This window comes from Cebus imitator, unplaced genomic scaffold, assembly GCF_001604975.1.
Source record: "Cebus imitator isolate Cc_AM_T3 unplaced genomic scaffold, Cebus_imitator-1.0 Scaffold491, whole genome shotgun sequence".
In the NCBI taxonomy this organism is placed as follows: Eukaryota; Metazoa; Chordata; class Mammalia; order Primates; family Cebidae; genus Cebus; species Cebus imitator.
This window is the reverse complement of record NW_016107806.1, coordinates 1,626,350-1,646,166: the sequence shown is the minus strand read 5'-3', so window position 1 is coordinate 1,646,166 and position 19,817 is coordinate 1,626,350. Positions and strand designations below refer to the sequence as shown.

The 19,817-nt window shown below is 45.2% G+C and overlaps 1 protein-coding gene across 1 annotated transcript in view; it reads right to left on the bottom strand.

Annotated features, from left to right (window-relative positions):
• TDRD10 (tudor domain containing 10) overlaps window positions 1–19,817 on the bottom strand; it is a 48,916-nt gene that overhangs the window by 22,798 nt on the left and 6,301 nt on the right. The window contains exons 4-6 of the mRNA XM_017513408.2: window positions 19,697–19,755; window positions 4,186–4,256; window positions 2,457–2,613 (exon numbers count right to left, since the gene is read on the bottom strand). Coding sequence (XP_017368897.1) covers window positions 2,457–2,613; window positions 4,186–4,256; window positions 19,697–19,755 — 287 coding nt within the window. The remainder of the gene's footprint in view (window positions 1–2,456; window positions 2,614–4,185; window positions 4,257–19,696; window positions 19,756–19,817) is intronic.

Sequence of the window (19,817 nt, the reverse complement as noted above, 5' to 3'; positions counted from 1 at the left end):
TTGGACATAGGAGGGCAAAAGATCAGAGAATTCTAAGACAGGTCAGTTTGGAAGAGTAGGAAAGCCTGTGACCATACATATACACCGAGATCGGTTAGCAAGGTTGTGTGAATGTCTTCGGTGGCTCAGAGAGTGGGTTCAGAACAGGCAGAGGGCTGGGTTCAACTACGATTAGTGTTTGGCAAGCTATAATGGTGAGAAGAGGGCAATGGAGTTAAAGATGTTTGAACTAAGGTAGCTATTGACTCTAGAATCTAGGCTGAAAGGGAAATGAGAGAACAAAGAGAGTACTGAACAATGAAGAAATGGTGGAGTCAGTGGACTTTGGGTGCCTATGTGTGCCAATGCATTAACTGCTGGATGGAGGCTGTAGGGCCTTGCTACTAAAATGTGGTCCCAGGGCCAGGAGCACCAGGAGCATCAGCACCACCTGAAGCTTGTGCAAATTCCCAGGCCCTGCCCTACATCTACTAAATCAGAATCACTGGGGCTAGGGCTCAGAAAGCTGTGTTCACAAGCTCTTTTGCTGATTCTGATGCTCGTTAAAGCTTGAGAACCATTATTCTAGAGTGAGAGAGCTGCAAACATTGGGGGACGGCACACAGTGGGATGCTTGAAATGGTTACAGCAATGACAAGGTCTGAAATACAGCTAGGGGAATGAGAAACCGTGACCAAGTGAAAGAAAAGATCATTAAAGATGCAAACTCCAGGCAGGGTGCCATGGCTTACACCTATGAAGGCTGAAGGATGGCTTAAAGCCACAAGTTTGAGACCAACCTGGCCACCATAGCAAGACCCCATCTACATAAACAGGAAAAAAAAAAAAAAAAAAAAGACTGTCAGAGGTGGCTCCCTTTGCTAATTTCAAACTCTTTCCCTTCCTTTCTCTCTTAACCCGTCTTGGAAAGGGCAAACTGTAAGACTGTCCTGCTTACAAACCTTCCTGGCTGCAGTTGTCTGCTCTTCTCTGTGTTATGCCCTTCACTGAAAACTTCAGCTTCTGGCTCACTATCTGCCTGTCTTATCATCAAGCAAATTTAGCATCCACGTGGATAATTCGTCTAAGAGTCCAGTCACTTACTTCCTGGACCGTTGTATCTTTTTTTTTGAGACAGGGTCTCATTCCGTGGCCCACATCTGGAGTGCAGTGGAGCCATCTCAGCTCACTGGAACCTCTGCCTCCTGGTTTCAAGGCATTCTCCCACCTCAGCTGGGACTACATGTGCACACCACCACCCCTGGCTAATTTTGTATTTTTTGGTACACCTCTGAAAATCTTAATTGTAGTAATTCCAACCCAACTCTGGGCCTCCACCTCCAACTTCTCCAGTTTTGTGGCTGACCTTCTTAACTGCCAGCCATAGGCATGCTAGGCTTCCTTGCTGATAGCACCCCAAGTTTGGCAACAATGTGTCTATCTTTTAAAAGGACATCTCCCAGCACCTGTGCACTTAAGGCTGTGAGCTGCAAGGACAACCAGTGAAAAATAAGCAGAACTGTGGTCAGGGCTTCTGGAAATGCACCTTTTAAGAGGACACAGGCCCCTTTTGCCCTCTGCTTCTCCCCTTCTTCCTGCCTGGAACCCTGATACCATCATGGAGGCCTCAGAGCAACCCAGGACTCCCTACCTCCTGACTTCTACAAGAAAGAAAAACAAATCACTAACTTGTTTAAGCCACTATTGTTCAGATTTCCTCAAATGTGCAGCCAAGTCAGCTTCTAGCACTAACACTTAAGGCTCTGGAATGGGACCTTTTCCTCCTGGTTCACATCTGCAAACCAAGAATGGGCCCTCCTCTTTTGAGAGAAGCTCCCAGGGGTTTCTTATGGACCTTCCCTTCTCTGCCTGCAGGGGCAGCCCCCACCATTAACTGACCCCCATATCTCATATTTGACAATGTTTATATTCCTCCCAAGAAGAACAGGATTTTTTTTTTTTTAATTAAGATGGGGTTTCACCATGATGGCCAGGCTGGTCTTGAACTCCTGACCTCAGGTGATCCACCCGCCTCGGCCTCCCAAAGTGCCAGGATTGCAGGCATGAGCCACCGCGCCTGGCCGAACGGGATTTTATTGACTTTTGTCTTATGCTTCATGCCAGCAACCAGAACAAGGCTATACAAACAGTAGACACTCAATGTCTGCTACATTAACAAGGAAAACCTGAATTTCAATATTCTAGGTTAAAAAAGTCCTGACTGAATTGCCTAATGACCCTTTTTATCCTTGCCAAAAAAATAGTCCCCTTAATTTACACATTCCAGGTTTTCTGCAACTGCCCTTACTTCTGACTGTTAAAGGTCATAAAAGTTCTCTGATTTCACCCAAGACCCTGCCTTCTTCTCCACAATCAGACTGGACTGGAGGAGGATGAAAGCACTGAAAGCAAAGTCAGCCACGCTCCAAAGGGTGAAAATGGAAGGCCCCGGAGCACAGAGAGGCCAGGAGACATACCAGGGGTGCCCGGGGCTGCTGGATCACATCGGGGGTCCTCTTGGGGGGCCTTTTGCTTGTATTCACGAACAGTTTTCGCTTGTGGAAGAGTTTGCCATTCAGCTCCTGGATTGCAAGTGTCACTTTCTGCATGGAGCCCAGATCTACAAATGCAAAGCTGAAAAGGGAAGAGAGAGAGGGCAGCTTTGGCCGGGCGCAGTGGCTCACACCAATAATCCCAGCACTTTGGGATGCCAAGGCGGGTGGAACACCTGAGGTCGGGAGTTTGACCAACATGGAGAAACCCCATCTCTACTAAAAAATACAAAAGTAGCTGGGCGTCGTGGGGGCTCCTGTAATCCCAGCTACTCGGGAGGCTGAGGCAGGAGAATAGCTTGAATCCGGGAGGTGCAGGTTGCGGTGAGCCAAAACTGCACTACTGCACTCCAGCCTGGGCAACAAGAGCAAAACTCTGTCTGAAAAAAAAAGAGAGAGGGCAGCTTTGAGCACATCCCCAGAGAAGCCCAGACCTGCAGGGAGGCATCAAGCTCAAGCTGGAAGGGCAGTGTCCTCTCTCTGCAGTGACAGAAGATGAACTTTTCCACCTACACAAGAAAGCTACAAGTATATCCAGGCTTGGGTCTGGGCCAGTGTGAGACACTGCCGTAGGCCTCTAAGGAGCTGAAGAAATGAGTTGACTTTCACTACGCATCATATGTCTATGACTTTGAGTTTCTTTAATACTACTGTCCCCAAAAGTTCAAAGCAAGCCAGGTGTGGTGACTCACGTCTGCAATCCCAGCACTTTGGGAGGCCAAGACAGGCAGATTACTTGAGCTCAGGAGTTCCAGACCAGCCTGGGCAACATGGCAAAACACCATCTCTACAAAAAATACAAAAATTAGCCAGATGTGGTAGTGTACACCTGTAGTACCAGCTACTTCAGAGGCTGAGGCAGGAGGACTGCTTAAGCCTGGGAGGCAGACATTGCAGCGAGCTGAGACTGCACCACTGCACTCCAGCATGAGCGACAGAGCCAGACCCTGTCTCAAACAAAGGTTCAAGTCACTTTTTACTACCTTGAAAAGAAGGGAAACTGTAAGTAGGTCCAGTTTTCAGGACTAACAAGGCTGAGGGTAGTACAGTAACTTATCTCAAGTCAGAAAACAGAACAAGGAGCCGGGCGCGGTGGCTCAAGCCTGTAATCCCAGCACTTTGGGAGGCCGAGGCGGGTGGATCACGAGGTCAAGAGATCGAGACCATCCTGGTCAACATGGTGAAACCCCGTCTCTACTAAAAATACAAAAAATTAGCTGGGCATGGTGGTGCGTGCCTGTAGTCCCAGCTACTCAGGAGGCTGAGGCAGGAGAATTGCCTGAACCCAGGAGGCGGAGGTTGCGGTGAGCCGAGATCGCGCCATTGCACTCCAGCCTGGGTAACATGAGTGAAACTCCGTCTCAAAAAAAAAAAAAAAAAAAAAAAAAAAAACAGAAAACAGAACAAGGACTTGACCAAAAATACACCCAGGTCTCTGTACTTCTAAGCCAGGGTTGTGTTGATAAGGCAGTTTTCGCTGCTGGGTCAGAGGGTTAAATATGGAAAGGGGGTTTCCCAAATGTCCCTTTGCCAAGTCACAGTGGGTGTGGATGTGGCGGTTGCTGGGCTAGTCTGCAACGTGAGTGGATCAGCAAAATGGACAGGGAGGAAAGGAGCTGCTTCCCAAAGAAAACAAAGGAAGAACAGTCATTACCATTTGCAGCCATTCTGGATTTTGTGGACATAAAGAGGGCTGAAGTCCTTTAGAAGGTACAGAATTTCCTCCTACAACAGCAGGGTTTAAAAGAGAGAGACCCAGAGACATGACTTACAACCAGTTCTCAAGGTTTCAGATCCCCAGCCAGCTAGTCTGTACCCAACTTAACCCACACTTAATGAGGATCTATTATGTGCCGTATGTGTCAGGTTTTGTAAAGATAGACAAGAAGCGCGGCAGCCCTGTCTTCAGTGAAGCTCACCAGTCAAGCAGGGATGCAGACAAGACAATCAAGTAAACAGACCATTTCATCACTACACACAGCTGGCTATGGGTGCATACGGCCTGGCATTTAATCCAGATTTGGAAGGAAAGGAGGTGGTCAGGGCAGGCTCCCAGGAGGAAGTGACTTCCACAGCTTTGCAAGTACCTCCTCCTGACTGCTTCTCACCCCTGCGTGGCCTCTGCCCAGGAGTATGGTTCCCTTCCTCTTCCCTGGACATTTCCCATACCCTTCTCGACTCCTCTCCTAGTCTGCCCTCAGGCCGTCTCCCTCACCCCACCCCTCCTCCCCGTCCTGCTCCATAGGGCTTGGGTTGTTGCCACAGAGAAACCAGCCTCCCCTGCTTTATGATAATGTCTATGCCACCCTGATGCCTTTTGGAGCTACACCCTATTTTTTCTCTTTTCTGCCAAACTCGTAGAAAGAGCCGTCTCCACCTAATGCCTCCATTTCCTCCCTGCCCACTCCCTCCTGACTGCCTGCACCGGGCTAGCTCCTGCCCTACTGAAATGCTTTTTTGCAGGTCACAGACGTGCGCCCGCAACCCATTGCAATGGCTTCACTTCAGGCTTCAGCTCTTTCAACTCCTGCCCGCATCCCTCAACAGTTCCTCCTTCCTTGGCTTCCCCACGAGCGTGTTAATGATTATAAAATTTCACGACCATGGTGGAAACCAATTTTTCTCTGGAAAACTCTTTTGGAAATAATGTATATTTATACCGTCTTCCAAAGTCACTTTGTTGGCTTAGGAAAATAGAAATGCATTATGTATAACTCATTTTTCTCAGTCTTCATGTTTATATTACATTTACATTCAAATTTTCTAATTTGCTTTACTCTTAAATATTTAATGTTTATTATACATGAGTCTACAAGATGCTGAGCAACAAGCAATTTGTGAAAACGAGCAATGTGTGCTTAGCATTTTCAGTTTACCGAGCACTTTCATATCCCTTATTCCATTTGGTCTTCACACCCACCCTGTAAAGTACATATTATTACTGTACTCATTGCACGGAGGCATAAAATAAGGATCAGAGAGGTTAAATGACATCTCTAAGGCTACATAGACAATTTAGAATTAGGATTTGAACTCCAGACCCTGAACTTCAAATCCTACATGTATTTTTTTTTTTTCATTATATCATGCAAAACCATAGTTTTCTTCTCAGGTTTTACCATTATTAAAATAAAATAGAAGGCTAATATTTTGGCAGGTATCAGGAAACCATAGCCTTGGGCCAAATCCAGTCCACCACCTTTTTTTGTAAATAAATTTTTACTGGAACACGGCCAGGCACATCATTCACTCGTCTACAGCTGCTTTCAGCCTATAATGGCCTTCAACACTTAAACTATTTACTATCCAGCTGGGCACAGTGACTCACGCCTGAAATCCCGGCACTGTGGGAGGCCAAGGTGGACAGATTGCTCAAGTCAAGAAGTTCAAGACCAGCCTGGGCAACATGGTAAGACCCTGTCTCTACAAAAAATACAAAAAATTAGCTGGGCATGGTGGTTCATGCCTGTAGTCCCAGCTACTCTGCAGGCTGAGGTGGGAGGATCACTTGAGCCCAGGAGGTCGAGGCTGCAGTGAGCTGAGATCATACCACTGTACTCCAGCCTGGGCAACACAGCAAGACCCCGTCTTAAAAAAAAAAAAAAAAAAAAGAAAAAGGGAAAACAAAACAAAAAATATTTACTATCTGACCCTTTACAGAAAAAGTATGCAAACCATTGTGCCACATCAATGCTTCTCTATCCTGACTACAGACAACACTCGGTTGGAGAGTAATTATTTTTTCCCTTTTAACTACCAATGCAACACCTAGCCCACCCCAGGTACACAAAACCAGAACTGCTAGGGTTGGGACCAAAGCATCCGTGTTTTTTAAGAAGCTCCTCAGATGATTTTAATACACAGCCAAGGTTGAAAATGAAAATGGCTGTTCCATGGTATCAGATTCAGGAAGCATGCATTTCCAGAAAATGTACCTGAGGGTGTGAGGAATCTCCCTCACTCCCTACAACACACACACACACAAATACTGCAAAGTGAGTACATCAGCAAAACGGACAGGGAGGAAAGGAGCTACTTCCCAAAGAAAACAAAGCAAGAACAGTCATTACCATTTGCAGCCATTATGGATTCTGTGGACATAAAGAGGGCTGAGATCTTTTCATCCATAGAATTTCTTTTCTTTCTTTCTTTTTTTTTTTGAGATGGAGTTTTGCTCTTGTTGCCCAGGCTGGAGTGTAATGAATGATGCGCTCTCACTGCGACCTCCACCTCCCGGATTCAAGCGATTCTCCTGCCTCAGCCTCCCAAGTAGCTAGGGTTACAGGACCCTGATACCATGCCCGGCTAAGTTTTTGTATTTTTAGTAGAGACGGGGGTTTCACCATGTTGGCCAGGCTGGTCTTGAACTCCTGACCTCAGGTGATCTACCCTCCTCAGCCTCCCAAAGAGCTGGGATTACAGGCATGAGCCACCGTGCCCGGCCCATCCGTGGAATTTCAGTGTTCTCAGTGAGGGTGCCCCATCAGCAGATGCTGCTACAGTTGATAGTTATCACTAGGAATTTCTAAAATCTGAAGGCGTGCCCTAATTTTGACAGTTTTCCTGCCCCTTAACAGTTTAATTAGTTTATTTGAAAATGTTTTGATCAATTACAGATTTGAAAGGAGGTTTGGTACATTAAGCTAAAATTGCCTCATGCCCCGCAAGAAATTTTACATCTCATTTTAAATCATAAAAATAACTTATTAGGATTTTTTAATTACAAAGACATTGAATGTTTATTGTAGAATATTTTTAAAAACACCAATAAGCAAAATAGAAGTACTTTCCATAATTCCTGCCACCAAAACACGAACACTGCACATCTATAAATATCACGAGATCACACTGTGCCTTCTGCTTTGTAACCTATTTCATTTAAAGACACATTCCTTTCAATCAATCACCACCAACCACATGGTTTAAGGGATCTATGGTCTGCTATTAGTTAAGGCACCAGCATTTATGGACCACTGACTTCGCACCAGACAGGTAGGAGGTTACTGCAGCCATCTATGTGCCAAGTAATTTCATGCCCATCCAACAGGCAGCAATTTAACAGCTGGACAACACCAAGTGTTTGTGACAGAGGAACGCTGTGCTGCTGGTGGGAGTGCAAGTCAGTCCCCTTCCTGGTCCAGCTGTGAGGCCCTTGTGGCCCTGATGCCCCACGCTTCAGTACAGGTCCCAGAGGCATTCACACCGTGCACACCATTATGTGTACAAGCTGGTTCACTGAAGCTGTTTGAGGTAGCAAAAACTAGGAAAATATTGATTTGAACCATGTGAAACTGAGGATTTTGCAGATTAAAAAATGGTCCAATACCAGCGATTTCATATGATACAACCTAAGAACAGGAATGTCTATTTGCAGGTAAACACACTGTGGTAGATTCTTACAAAGGAATATTAGACAACAGCCCAAATTACTGCCTAGAGCTGAACACGCCAACATGGACGTGATCAAGGCAAGCCACAAACACACAGACAGAAGGTGAGGGACCAACAGCCACCTGCCCAGCACCTCAGCTCCCTGCTTTCCAGGGCACACCCTAGACACAATCATTCCCAACGCCTACCCCCAAACGACAGCTTGGAACCCCGCACTCTCTGACCCCCTCCCATCTTTCCTGCTCACACGTCTGGTTCTCCAACTCCACTCCCCAGTACCGTGACTCTTCAGACTCTGCCACTTTCCACCCTCCTGCAAACTCCTGACTCTGCCACTTTTCTCCTAACCATCCTGCTCCACCCAAACCTGCAATGTCCTTGCTGTGCCTTTTTTTTTCCCCCCTCTGGAGACAGGGTCTGGCTCTGTTGCCCAGGCTGGAGTACAGTGGTGCGATCTTGGCTCACTGCAGCTGCCACCTCCCAGGCTCAAGCCAATGTCGCACCTCAGCCTCCCAAGTAGCTGGGACTACAGGTGTGCGCCACCACGCCTGGCTAATTTTTGTATTTTTTTTGTAGAGACAGAATTTTGTCACGTTTCCCAGGCTAATCTGAAACTCCTAAGCTCAAGCAGTCCACCCGCCTGGGCCTCCCAAAGGGCTGCAATAACAGGCATGAGCCACTGTTCAACGCGCCCAGCCCCCTGCTGTGCTCATTAACCAGCTTAGATGCCGGGGTCTATCAGCGCAATCAATACCTGATGTCCAGCACTTCACAGCATTCCTGCCACCTACCCCTCATCATCAGCCCCCCACTCTCCCAGAAAAAACTACCGCACACACTTGGCACACCCTTTCTACTCAGCAGAGAACCTGATTTTTATTTCACTGAGAAAAGAGAAGCAACCAAAGGGGAACTTCCATTCTCCTACCACCCCCACATCTGTACTCATCCTTCTACGGGGAAGACCTGTCCCTGCCCAGTCCTCTCCTTCTCACCTTCTCGGGGCCTCTGCTGCTAAATCAGCTCCTCTCTTTCCAGCATCCGGTTCCCTCTCCGCTGCATGAGCATACAAATTCGCCAAGCTAAGTCTTATCACACATAACACCTCTGACCCCATACGTCCGTCCTGCTACCACTCCATCTTCCTACTCTTTTTGATGAAAATCCTTGAAAAAGTCATCTATGCTACCTTCACTTCCTCTCATTCTTTCATTCAACAGTTATTTATTAGGTGCCCACTCTGTGCTAGAAATGTGTTAGGTGCAGAAAGCCTAGCCCTCCTGGACTCATCTTTTTTGGGGAAGAGATCATCACTAAGAGTAGTAAGTAGCAGGTGGCCGGGTGTGGTGGCTCACACCTGTAATCCCAGCACTTTGGGAGGCCGAGGCGGGTAGATCACCTGAGGTCAGGAGTTCGAGACCAGCCTGGCAAATATGGCGAAACCCCGTCTCTACTAAAAAAATACAAAATTTAGCTGGGCATGGTGGTGGGTGCCTGTCATTCCAGCTACTCAGGAGGTTGAGGCAGGAGAATCACTTGAACCCAGGAGGTAGAGGTAGCAGTGAGCCAAGATCACGTCACTGTACTCCAGCCGGGGTGACAAGAGCTAAATTCCGTCTCAAAAAATAAAAATAAAAAATAAAAGGAGTAAGTAGCATGTGTGGTGAGTTCGATGGTGTACGTATTAAGGAGACAAAGACCAGGAAGGACAGGAAGAATGGGGGCTGCAACCGAGGGAGAACAGCCATGGAGGGCCTCTGAGAAGGCCACCTCTGAAGCAGAGCAGCAAGCAGAGGAAACTGCAGCTATAAGAGCTTACAGCAGGTTTTGGGTTGAGCGAGGAGGCCAGAGAGGCTGCTGTGGAGCAAACAAGGAAGAAGGCAGGAGTGCGGCGGGCACAGGGAGTGGTTCACGAAGGGCCACACAGGGCTCTGCTCTTCCTAAATAGGAAGGAAAGCCATTGGAGGCTTCCGAGTGGAGGGGTCCAAGACAGGCTTGCCACTTGATGGGGTCACTCTGGCTGCTATGTTAAGATTCGACTGCAGGTGAACAGGGCAGAAAAGAGAAGAGCTGGCTGGGCGTGGTAGCTCATACCTGTAATCCCAGCACTTTGGGAGGCTAAGGCCAGCAGATCACTTGAGCCCAGGAGTTCGAGACCAGCCTGAGCAACATGGCAAAATGCCGTCTCTACAAAAAATAAAAATAAATTAGCCAGAGGCCGAGCACGGTGGCTCACTCTTATAATCCCAGCACTCTGGGAGGCCAAGGCGGGCAGATCACTTGAGGTCAAGAATTCAAGACCGGGCCGGCCAACATGGTGGCTCTACTAAAAATACAAAAATTAGCCAGGCATGGTGATGCACGCCTGTAACCCTAGTCACACAGGAGGCTGAGGCAGGAGAATCTCTTGAAACTGGGAGGCGGAGGTTGCAGTGAGCAGAGATCACACCACTGTACTCCAGCCTGGGCGACAGAGTGAATTTAAATAAATAAGCAAGCAAGCTGGGTATGGTGATGTGTTCCTGTGGTCCCAGCTACATGGGTGGCTGAGGTAGGAGGCTTGCTCGGGCCTGGGAGGTCGAGGCTTTCTTCCAGCCTGGGTGACAGAGCAAGGCCCTGTCTCAAAAAATAAAAATAAAAAAAGAGACAGAGAGAGAAATGAGCTAAGAGCCCTCGCAGTAATCCAGGTGAGACGGCAGTGGGTCGGCCAGGGGCAAGCAGTGGCATGACACGAGGTGCCCAGGTTCTGGATATAGGTAACTTTTTGTTATAAAATAATGCCAAACAATGAACTCCCACAAGCCCATCACCATGCTTCAACCAGCACCCCTGTTCTGTGTGTTTCACCTGTCTTTCCAGCCCTCGTTCGCCAGTGTCAGGGAATCCCAGCTATTCTGTCATTTCACCTTAAATACTTTAGCCTCCTCCTCAAAGAGGCATTTTCTCCCTAGACACGCCATTATCAAACTAAGAAAAACAATAATGTCATACTGTCAACTAAAAGGTAATCCTCACCGATTATCTCAGAAACGTCGTTTTATGATTGTTTTGTCCAAAACCAGATCAAAACAAAGCCTACTGATTGTATTTTGTTATCATTTCTAAGTCTCTTCTATTTTTATTTTATTTTTGAGACAGAGTCTTGCTCTGTCACCCAGGCTGGTGTGCAGTGATGCAATCTCGGCTCACTGCAACCTCCCCCTCCAAGGTTCAAGCAATTCTCCTGTCTCAGCCTCCTGAGTAGCTGGAATGACAGGCAGCTGCCACCATGTCTGGCTAATTTTTGCATTTTTAGGTAGAGATGGGATTTCACCATATTGGCCAGGGTAGCCTCAAACTCCTGACCTCAAGTGATCCACTTGCCTAGGCCTCCCAAAGTGCTGGGATTACAGCCATGAGCCACTGCACCAGGCCTCTAAGTTTCTTCCAGATCTCCTTAAATCTCTATAAGATCTACTTTAATTTTTTCATGATTGACTTATTCTGGAAATCAGGTCAGCTGTTCTACAGACAAGAGTGCTGCTGCTTTATGGCGGCATTATCTTGGTCTTCTATTCCCTGGAGTTCCTTTTGACTACAAATCTGCCATAGAGCTTGACTAGCATAGGTGTTTTTTTGGGGGAGGGGGTAGAATACTTTAAAATGTTGTGGTCACCTTTATCTTGCACCACTTTTTAGGGGGCTCATATCTGGTTATCTCATTTTTAGTGAGGCTAAAATTAGTAACAGCCCGATCCCTCCACTGTAAAACTGCCCATTGATATTTTATCTAATGAATTAAGCAAGCTCAGATGACCACTGTCTGAAACAGGTATTTTTATTGGAGTTTGCACAATGGTCATTTTCTAATTCTATTATATCTTCTGCATTTATGACTAGAGTTCTTCTGTAAAGAACTTTCTCTCATTAACTAGGGTTGTTTGCTCTGAAAACATTATTACATTGGTGTTGGAAAAGCAAGATAAATACCTCTTCCTTCTCTTTAATTATCAAGTTTTTTGTTAATGAACCATTATCTTTCCATTTTCAGTTGTATTCAGTGAATGTTATTTATTTCCCCTTTCTTTAGAGATTATTACAAATTAATGCTTTTTAAAATCATTGGTGAATTTAATCAAATGTAGTACTTGATGCTCAAATTGCTCCATCTGTGGCCCATGCGACACCCTCTTTGCTTGCTCTTGTGTTATTTTTATTTGGAAACATTCAAATCGGAATAAAAATACAGAAAATAGTATTACAAATCACTAAGCGCCTATCACTCAGCCGCAGCAATTCTCAGTTCATGTCCATTCCCATTTCATCATAACCTCTCCCGGACACTAGGCTATTCCGAAACAAATCTCCAACACCGCATTGCTTCACATGCCAACGCTTCAGCACAAACTCCAAGAAACAAGAACACCACCTCTAAATAAACCAGCTCTAAATAAAACTGCTCTGTCTTTTCATTCAAACTTCAGTAGTCTTTGACAGCTTTCTGGCATAACAGCTCCAGATCTGGAATCAGCCATTTCTCTAAGAAGACCTGGTTCTCTTTAGCGGGAAAGAACACAATCTAGCGGGTAGGTGTGCTACTGCTGCTGCATAGTGAGAGCTCCAAGGTTTCTCAGTGGACCAAGCTAGAATACATGCCCCTTACAAGAGGGAAAAAATCACATTATCCTCATGGATTTCAATTTATATTTGTTTTATTTATTTCTCTTTAACTTCTTTTATCTCTCTCCTCTTATGCTGAAAATCTTGATTCCTAACAATTGTTTTTTCATAATTTAAATACATAACAAGTTCAAATAACAGTATCAGTATCATTACTGACAATAAAGCTATTGAGTAAGTTTAAGATTCCTTGGGCAGGCATGGTGGCTGACGCCTGTAATCCCAGCACTTTGCAGGGCTGAGGCAGGCGGATCACGAAGTCAGGAGATCAAGACCATCCTGGTAACATGGTGAAACCCCGTCTCTACTAAAAATACAAAAAATTAGCTGGGCGTGATGGTGGGTACCTGTAGTCTCAGCTACTCGGGAGGCTGAGGCAGAAGAATCACTTAAACCGGGGAGGTGGAAGTTGCAGTGAGCTGAGATCGTGCCACTGCACTCCAGCCTGGGTGACAGAGCGAGACTGTCTAAAAAATGTGTGTGTGTGTGTGTGTGTGTGTGTGTATTTCTTTGCAGGTCTTTAGTACGTCCTACTGAAGATATACAGTCAAACTACCATACTCTGAGGTTGAGTATTTCTCTTCTCTGACACCAAATTGGTTATGTAACCAACTTCTTTTCCATTTCTAGAAAATGCTATAATGTACAATTTTTATTTTTTAATTATGAAAATGTTTATATATTCCTAGTCAGAAGTCATGCATCTGTCTTCTTTCCACCCTTTCTTCCTTCCTTCTCCTTATAAGTAACAACCATCTTGATTTCTATCCTTCTATTTGTTTTCCTGCAAATTTAAAGAGATATTCTACTCACTTCCTCCCTTCTTATACAAAAGATTGTTTGAGTCTATGTGTATTATCAAGGTAGAGCCAAAATGACCTACCAGCAGACTGAATGTGAAGTGTGAGAAAAATATGAGGTGTGAGATGAAAATATGTCTTAGATTTTGGGCCTGAGAAAAATGGCACTGTCTTTTACGGAGACGGGGAAGCTTGTAGGAGGAGCAGGCTGGGGAATACCAGGAGCCTGGTTTGGGACATCGGAAGTTTGAAATGCCTGCTAGTAATCCACATGGACATAACCAGCAGGAAAGTGAATATACAAGTTTAGAGTTCAAGAGAAAGGTACAGGCCTCAAATACAGATTGAAGTCATGATTTCTCTCACCTTCTCAGGAATCGACTATGCATTTAAAAGTAGTATTTCTTATATTTTAGCCTCTACTTCCAGATTTTTTTGTGTGAGGTTTTAAAATCTATAATTATGGAAACAGAGCGCATTTGATCATTTTTAATCCATTTGGCATCATGTAGGTTACTTGTACACTCAGCAAAAACAGTTTCAGAAAACTGGTGAGGACAGAAAGTAAACTAGTGGGTTCAAGAGTGAATGGGTGACTGATTGTGAAACTTTCTAAACACCTACAGTAAGTAAATGCAGTGCCAGCATAAGGGCACACAGATCACTGGGACAGAATGCAAATCCAAAGTAACTGCTACATTGATAGTCAACTGATTTCTGACAAGAGTGCCAAGATAATACAATGGGGAAAGAACAGTCTTGCCAACAAATGATGTTGGGATAACTGTATATCCACATGCAAAAGAATGAAGTTGGAACCCTACCTCACACCATACACAAGAATGAATTCAAAAAGAATTACAGACCTGGCTGGATGCAGTGGATCATGCCAATAATCCCAGCACTTTGGGAGGCCAAGGTGGGCGGATAATTTGAGCTCAGGAGTTCAAAATCAGCCTGGGCAACAAAGTGAAACCCCATCTCCACAAAATATACAAAAAAATGCTGGGCACAGTAGCTCATGCCTGTAATTCCAGCACTTGGGGAGGCCAAGGTGGGGGGATCACTTGAGGTGAGGCGTTCGAGACCAGCCTGGCCAACATGGTAATACCCCGTCTCTACTAAAAATACAAAAAATTAGCCAGACATGGTGGCGTGTGCCTGTAATTCCAGCTACTCAGGAGGCTGAGGCAAGAGAATCACTTGAATCCTGGAGGCAAAGGTGGCAATGAGCCAAGACTGTGCCACTGCACTCCAGCCTGGACAACTGAGCAAGACTTCATCTAAATAAAAAAACAAAAAAATTAGCTGGGAATTGTGGCATGTGCTTGCACTCCCAGCTACTCAGGAGGCTGCGATGGGAGGATCACTTGAGCCTGGAAAACCAAGGCTATAGTGGGCTGTGATGGTGCCATTGCACTCCAGCCTGGGTGACAGATTGATACCCTGTCTCAAAAAAAAAAAAAAAAAAAAAAAAAATCACAGACCTAAAATAAGAGCTAAAACTATTAAATTCTTGGAAAATATCGGCCGGGCGTGGTGGCTCATGCCTGTAATCCCAGCACTTTGGGAGGCCAAGGTGGGTGGATCACCTGAGGTCAAGAGTTCAAGACCAGCCTGGCCATCATGGTGAAACCTCATCTTTAAAAAGAAAGAAAAGAAAAGAAAAGAAAAGAAAAGAAAAGAAAAGAAAAGAAAAGAAAGGAAAAGAAAAGAAAAGATCATAGGTAGCTGGGGACAGTGGTTCACACATGTAATCCCAGCACTTTGGGAGCTTGAGGCAGGAGGATCATCTGACCCCAGAAGTTTGAGACCAGCCTGTACAATACAGTGAGACCCCCATCTCTACAAAAAAATAAAAATAAATTAGCCCAGCATGGTGGTGCACCTGTGGTCCCAGCTACTATGCTCCCAGCTACTTGGGAGGCTGAGATGGGAGGATCACTTGAGTCTGGGAGGTCGAGGCTGCAGTGGGCTGTGATGGTGCCACTGCACTCCAGCCTGGGTGACAGAGTAAGACCCTCCTGCCCAAAAAAAGAAAAAAAGAACACAAAATATTTGCAAATCATGTTTCTGGTAAGGGACTTGTATTCAGAATATATTTTTAAAACTCTCACAACTCAATAAAAAAGACTAACAAACAAATTTTAAAATGTGGCCAGGCGTAGTGGTTCATGCCTGCAATTCCTACACTTTGGGAGGCCAAGGTAGGTGGATCACTTGAGGCTAGAAGTTCAAGGTCAGCCTGGTCAACATGGCAAAACCCCGTCTCTACAAAAAGTACAAAAATTAGCCAGGTATGGCCGGGCATGGTGGCTCATGCCTGTAATCCCAGCACTTTGGGAGGCCAAGGCAGGCGGATCACCTGAGGTCGGGAGCTCGAGACCAGCCTGACCAACATGGAGAAGCCTTGTCTCTACCAAAAATACAAAATTAGCCAGGCGTAGTGGTACATGCCTGTAATTTCAGCAACTTAGGAGGCTGAGGCAGGAGAATCACTTGAATCCAGGAGGCAGAGGTTGCAGTGGGCCAAGGTCATGCCCCTGCACTCCTGCATGGGTGACAGAGGGAGACTCTGTCTCAAACAAAATAACAAACTAAAAATGGACAAAGGATTTGAATAGACATTTCTCCAAAACAGATATACAAATGGCCAACAAGCTGTGACAAAATGCTCATTAGTTATTAAGAAAATGCAAATCAAAACCATGAGATACCACTTCACATCCACTAGACGACTATAATGAAAAAAGACAACAGCAGGCCGTGGCGACAAAGCAGAGAAATGGGAATCCTCATGCATGGCTGATATGAATGCAAAATGGTGCAGCTACTCTGAAAACCAGTTTGGAAGTTCCTTAAAAAGTTAAAGACAGAGTTACCATGTGATCCAGCAATTCTGCTCCTGGGTATATATCCAAGAGAACTAGAACATATGTTCAGACAAAAACTTAGGAGCCAATGTGCATAGCAGCATTATTCATAATAGCCAAAAAGTGGAAACATCCTAAATGTAAAACTGATGAACAAAATGCAGCATATCTGTATAATGAAATATTATTCCACCAGAAAAAGGAACAAAGTACTAAGACACACTCTAATACAGATGAACCCTGAAAACATGCTCAGTGAAAGAAAACACAAAATTCCACATTGTATGATTCTATTTATATAAATGTCCAGCATAGGAAATCCTTAAGAGACAGAAAGTAGATTCGTGGTTATCAGGAGCTGGGAGGAAGGGGAAGGGAAAGGACTGCTAATGGATATGAGGTTTAGTTTGGGGGTGATGAAAATGTTCAGAAATTAGTCTTAATGGTTGCATAATCTGTGAACGTACTAATAATTGAACTGTACTTTCTGTCTGTTTTTTTTGGAGACACAGTTTCACTCTGTTGCCCAGGCTGGAGTGCAGTGGCCCGATCTCATCTCACTGCATCCTCTACCTCCTGGGCTCAAGTGATTCGCGTGCCTCAGCCTCCTGAGTAGCTGGGATTACAGGTGCACGCCTCCACACCTGGCTAATTTTTGTATTATTAGTAGAGATGGGGTTTCACTATGTTGGCCAGGCTGGTCTCAAACTCCTGACCTCACGTGATCCGCCCACCTCAGCCTCCTGAAGTGCTGGGATTGCGGGCATCAGCCACCACACCTGGCCTGAATTGTGCACATCTTTAAATGGTAAATTTTCTAGCCTGGGCAACATGATGAGACCCCGTCTCCACTAAAAATACAAAAATATAGCCAGGTGTGGTGGTGCACACCTGTGGTCCCAGCTACACAGGAGGCTGAGGTGGGAGGATTGCTTGAGCCTTGAGGGCAGAAGCTACAGCGAGCTGAGCTCGCACCACTGCATTCCAGCCTGGGTGACAAAGTGATACTCTGTCAAAAAAAAAAAAAAAATTAATGGTAAATTTTAAGGTATATCTATATTTTTAAAAATATTACTATCTGTATTTTTCAAATGTTAATCAAATTAAATAATATATATTTAATATCTATATTTTTTAAAGTGTTAATATATATATTTTAAATGTTAATTAAATATATAGAATAAATATAGTATGGAATAATATCTATCTATTTTTTAAGTTAATTAAATTAAAATTTTTTTTAAATACTGGCTACTGAAGTAGATGATCTTTCAGCTCTGACCCAAGATTCTTGTGTCTTCTACCAGGAACCTAGAAAGAGCTGCAGGCCAATTTCTTACAGGGCATTAATGTTATCATGAGAAACTTCTTTTATTTATTTATTTATTTTTTAAAGAGACATGGTCTTGCTATGTTGCCTAGGCTGGTCCTGAACTCCTGGGCTCAAGTGATCCTTCTGCTTCAGGCTCCCAAAGTACTGGGATTATAGCCGTAAACATCGTACCCAGTCTGGAAATTTCTTTTAAAACCCTACTCCTGTGAGCACGGTGGCTCACATCTGTAATCCCACCACTTTGGGAGGCTGAGGTGGGCAGATCACCTGAAGTCGGGAGTTTGAGATCAGCCTGACCAACATGGAGAAACACCACCTCACTAAAAGTACAAAATTATCTGGGCGTGGTGGCACATGCCTGTAATCTCAGCTACGCAGCAGGCTGAGGCAGGAGAATCGCTTGAACCCGGGAGGTGGAGGTTGCAGCAAGCCAAGATCACGCCATTGCACTCCAGCCTGGGCTGGAGTGAAACGCTGTCTTAAAAAACAAAAACAAAACCCTACTCCTTCTCTAAAGCACAGCTCAAATCTTTTCTATGAGGCTGGTCCAAGTTTGGGCTGAAAGAAAGCACTATGGGGAGGGCTGCTGCTTTCTGTGAAGGGGACGAGGACCAAATGTTCCCTTACCATGGTGAGGGACAGCATGGAAAAGCAAGCCCCAGGTGCTGGGCTCTGGAATGGGGTCTATGGAGAGAGGGGAGAGAGAGGTGGCAGCGTTGTTCAGCATCTTACCTGCCCAGACCCCTGAAGGAGCCACATGTAGGGCTCCTCTGCCCACTTCACTGTCAACAATAGGTTGGACCAGTCTGCCAAAATGGGGAAGGAGAACCAGCCCCAGTACACTCATCTATCAGGTGCAAGGAATCCCCCAACCTGCCCCTTTGGTCGAATATGATTTGATTTATTGGATCAAAATGACTTACTATGCTCCAATACCATTTTCTTCTCTCTGTCAGACAAAACATAATAGGTCCATCTTTCATTTGGCGCGTTATTTCCACATCTTATAGGTTACATGATTTGGCACAAAGCAAAATACATGGGACCTGGGAGCAACTGAGCCTGGATTCCACTCGTAACGGACCACTCACTGGGTCTGTATACTTAGCTGAGGGACTTGACCTCAGATCCTTGGCAGCCTCAGCTCCAAGATGAGGGCATTACCACCACCCAGAGTTACCATAATAACTTAAAAAAAACCACATGAACGAAGTATGTAGCTCATTTCCTAGAGCATGCCTGACAGTTAAAATGTAGTAAACAGTGTAAAGGAAGAAAGTACAACTTGGCCAGAGATGACCGCATGTGTAACTGGTTGGCAAGGGCACGTGGAGATCACGAAATTTTTGAAAAATGCCTGGCATGCTACAGGGGTTCCACAGAGGTCAGTTTCTCTCATCCTTCTTCCAAGATTGAGCTCCTGGAAGGCAAGGACTAGGCTGTTCATCTTTAAGCATGCCAAAGGGGGGACACAATATTTTGTATGTAGTAGATGCCCAAAAAAGCATCAGGGGGCGCTTCGATAGATCACACTTTCATTCTCCTTTCATCTGTATTTCAAATGCACTTACTACAAAATTTAAGCACTTATACTGTTTTATAATTATTTCAGGTTTGTTGGTCTGGCCTCCCCAAAGAGACGGTAAGGTTCCTGGGGTCCAAAATGCGATTGCTTACATCCTACTCTCTAAGTCCTACTAACACATCCCACTGAGCGAATCGGCTCGTTTCGAAGTCAAATAGGGCTAATTTTTTGGGCTGAAACCAATTGCTTCCTATTGCCAAAGGATCAGCAGCTGAGCCCTAACAAGGTCCCTTCCTAAAAAGCTGCCTCAACCCAAAATGCCAAGTAGGCTGACCAGCCATCCAGGTGCACAGGGATAAAGAGTGGGGCTAACCATCCGGGATGCCAGTTTAGCATTTCAGTGCTAAAAGTGGGAAACTCCAAGGCAAACTGATGCGCTGGTTACCACAGTCACCAATGAGTAACTGCACTATCAGAGCTCTCAAACATCTTTAAGAAACTGGGGAAATTAAGTTACTAGCAGGTTACTGAGTCATATGGGGAAGGCCTAGGGAGATAAGCAGCCTATCATGAAGAATAAATACCTTAGAAACATCCAGCGGAAGATTGCCAACATACACCTCTGTCTCTCTTTTCTTGAATCCTAAGAAGAAAAACAGCATTAAATGGGACTTAGAACACATAATTCACTTTTCCTATTTCTTT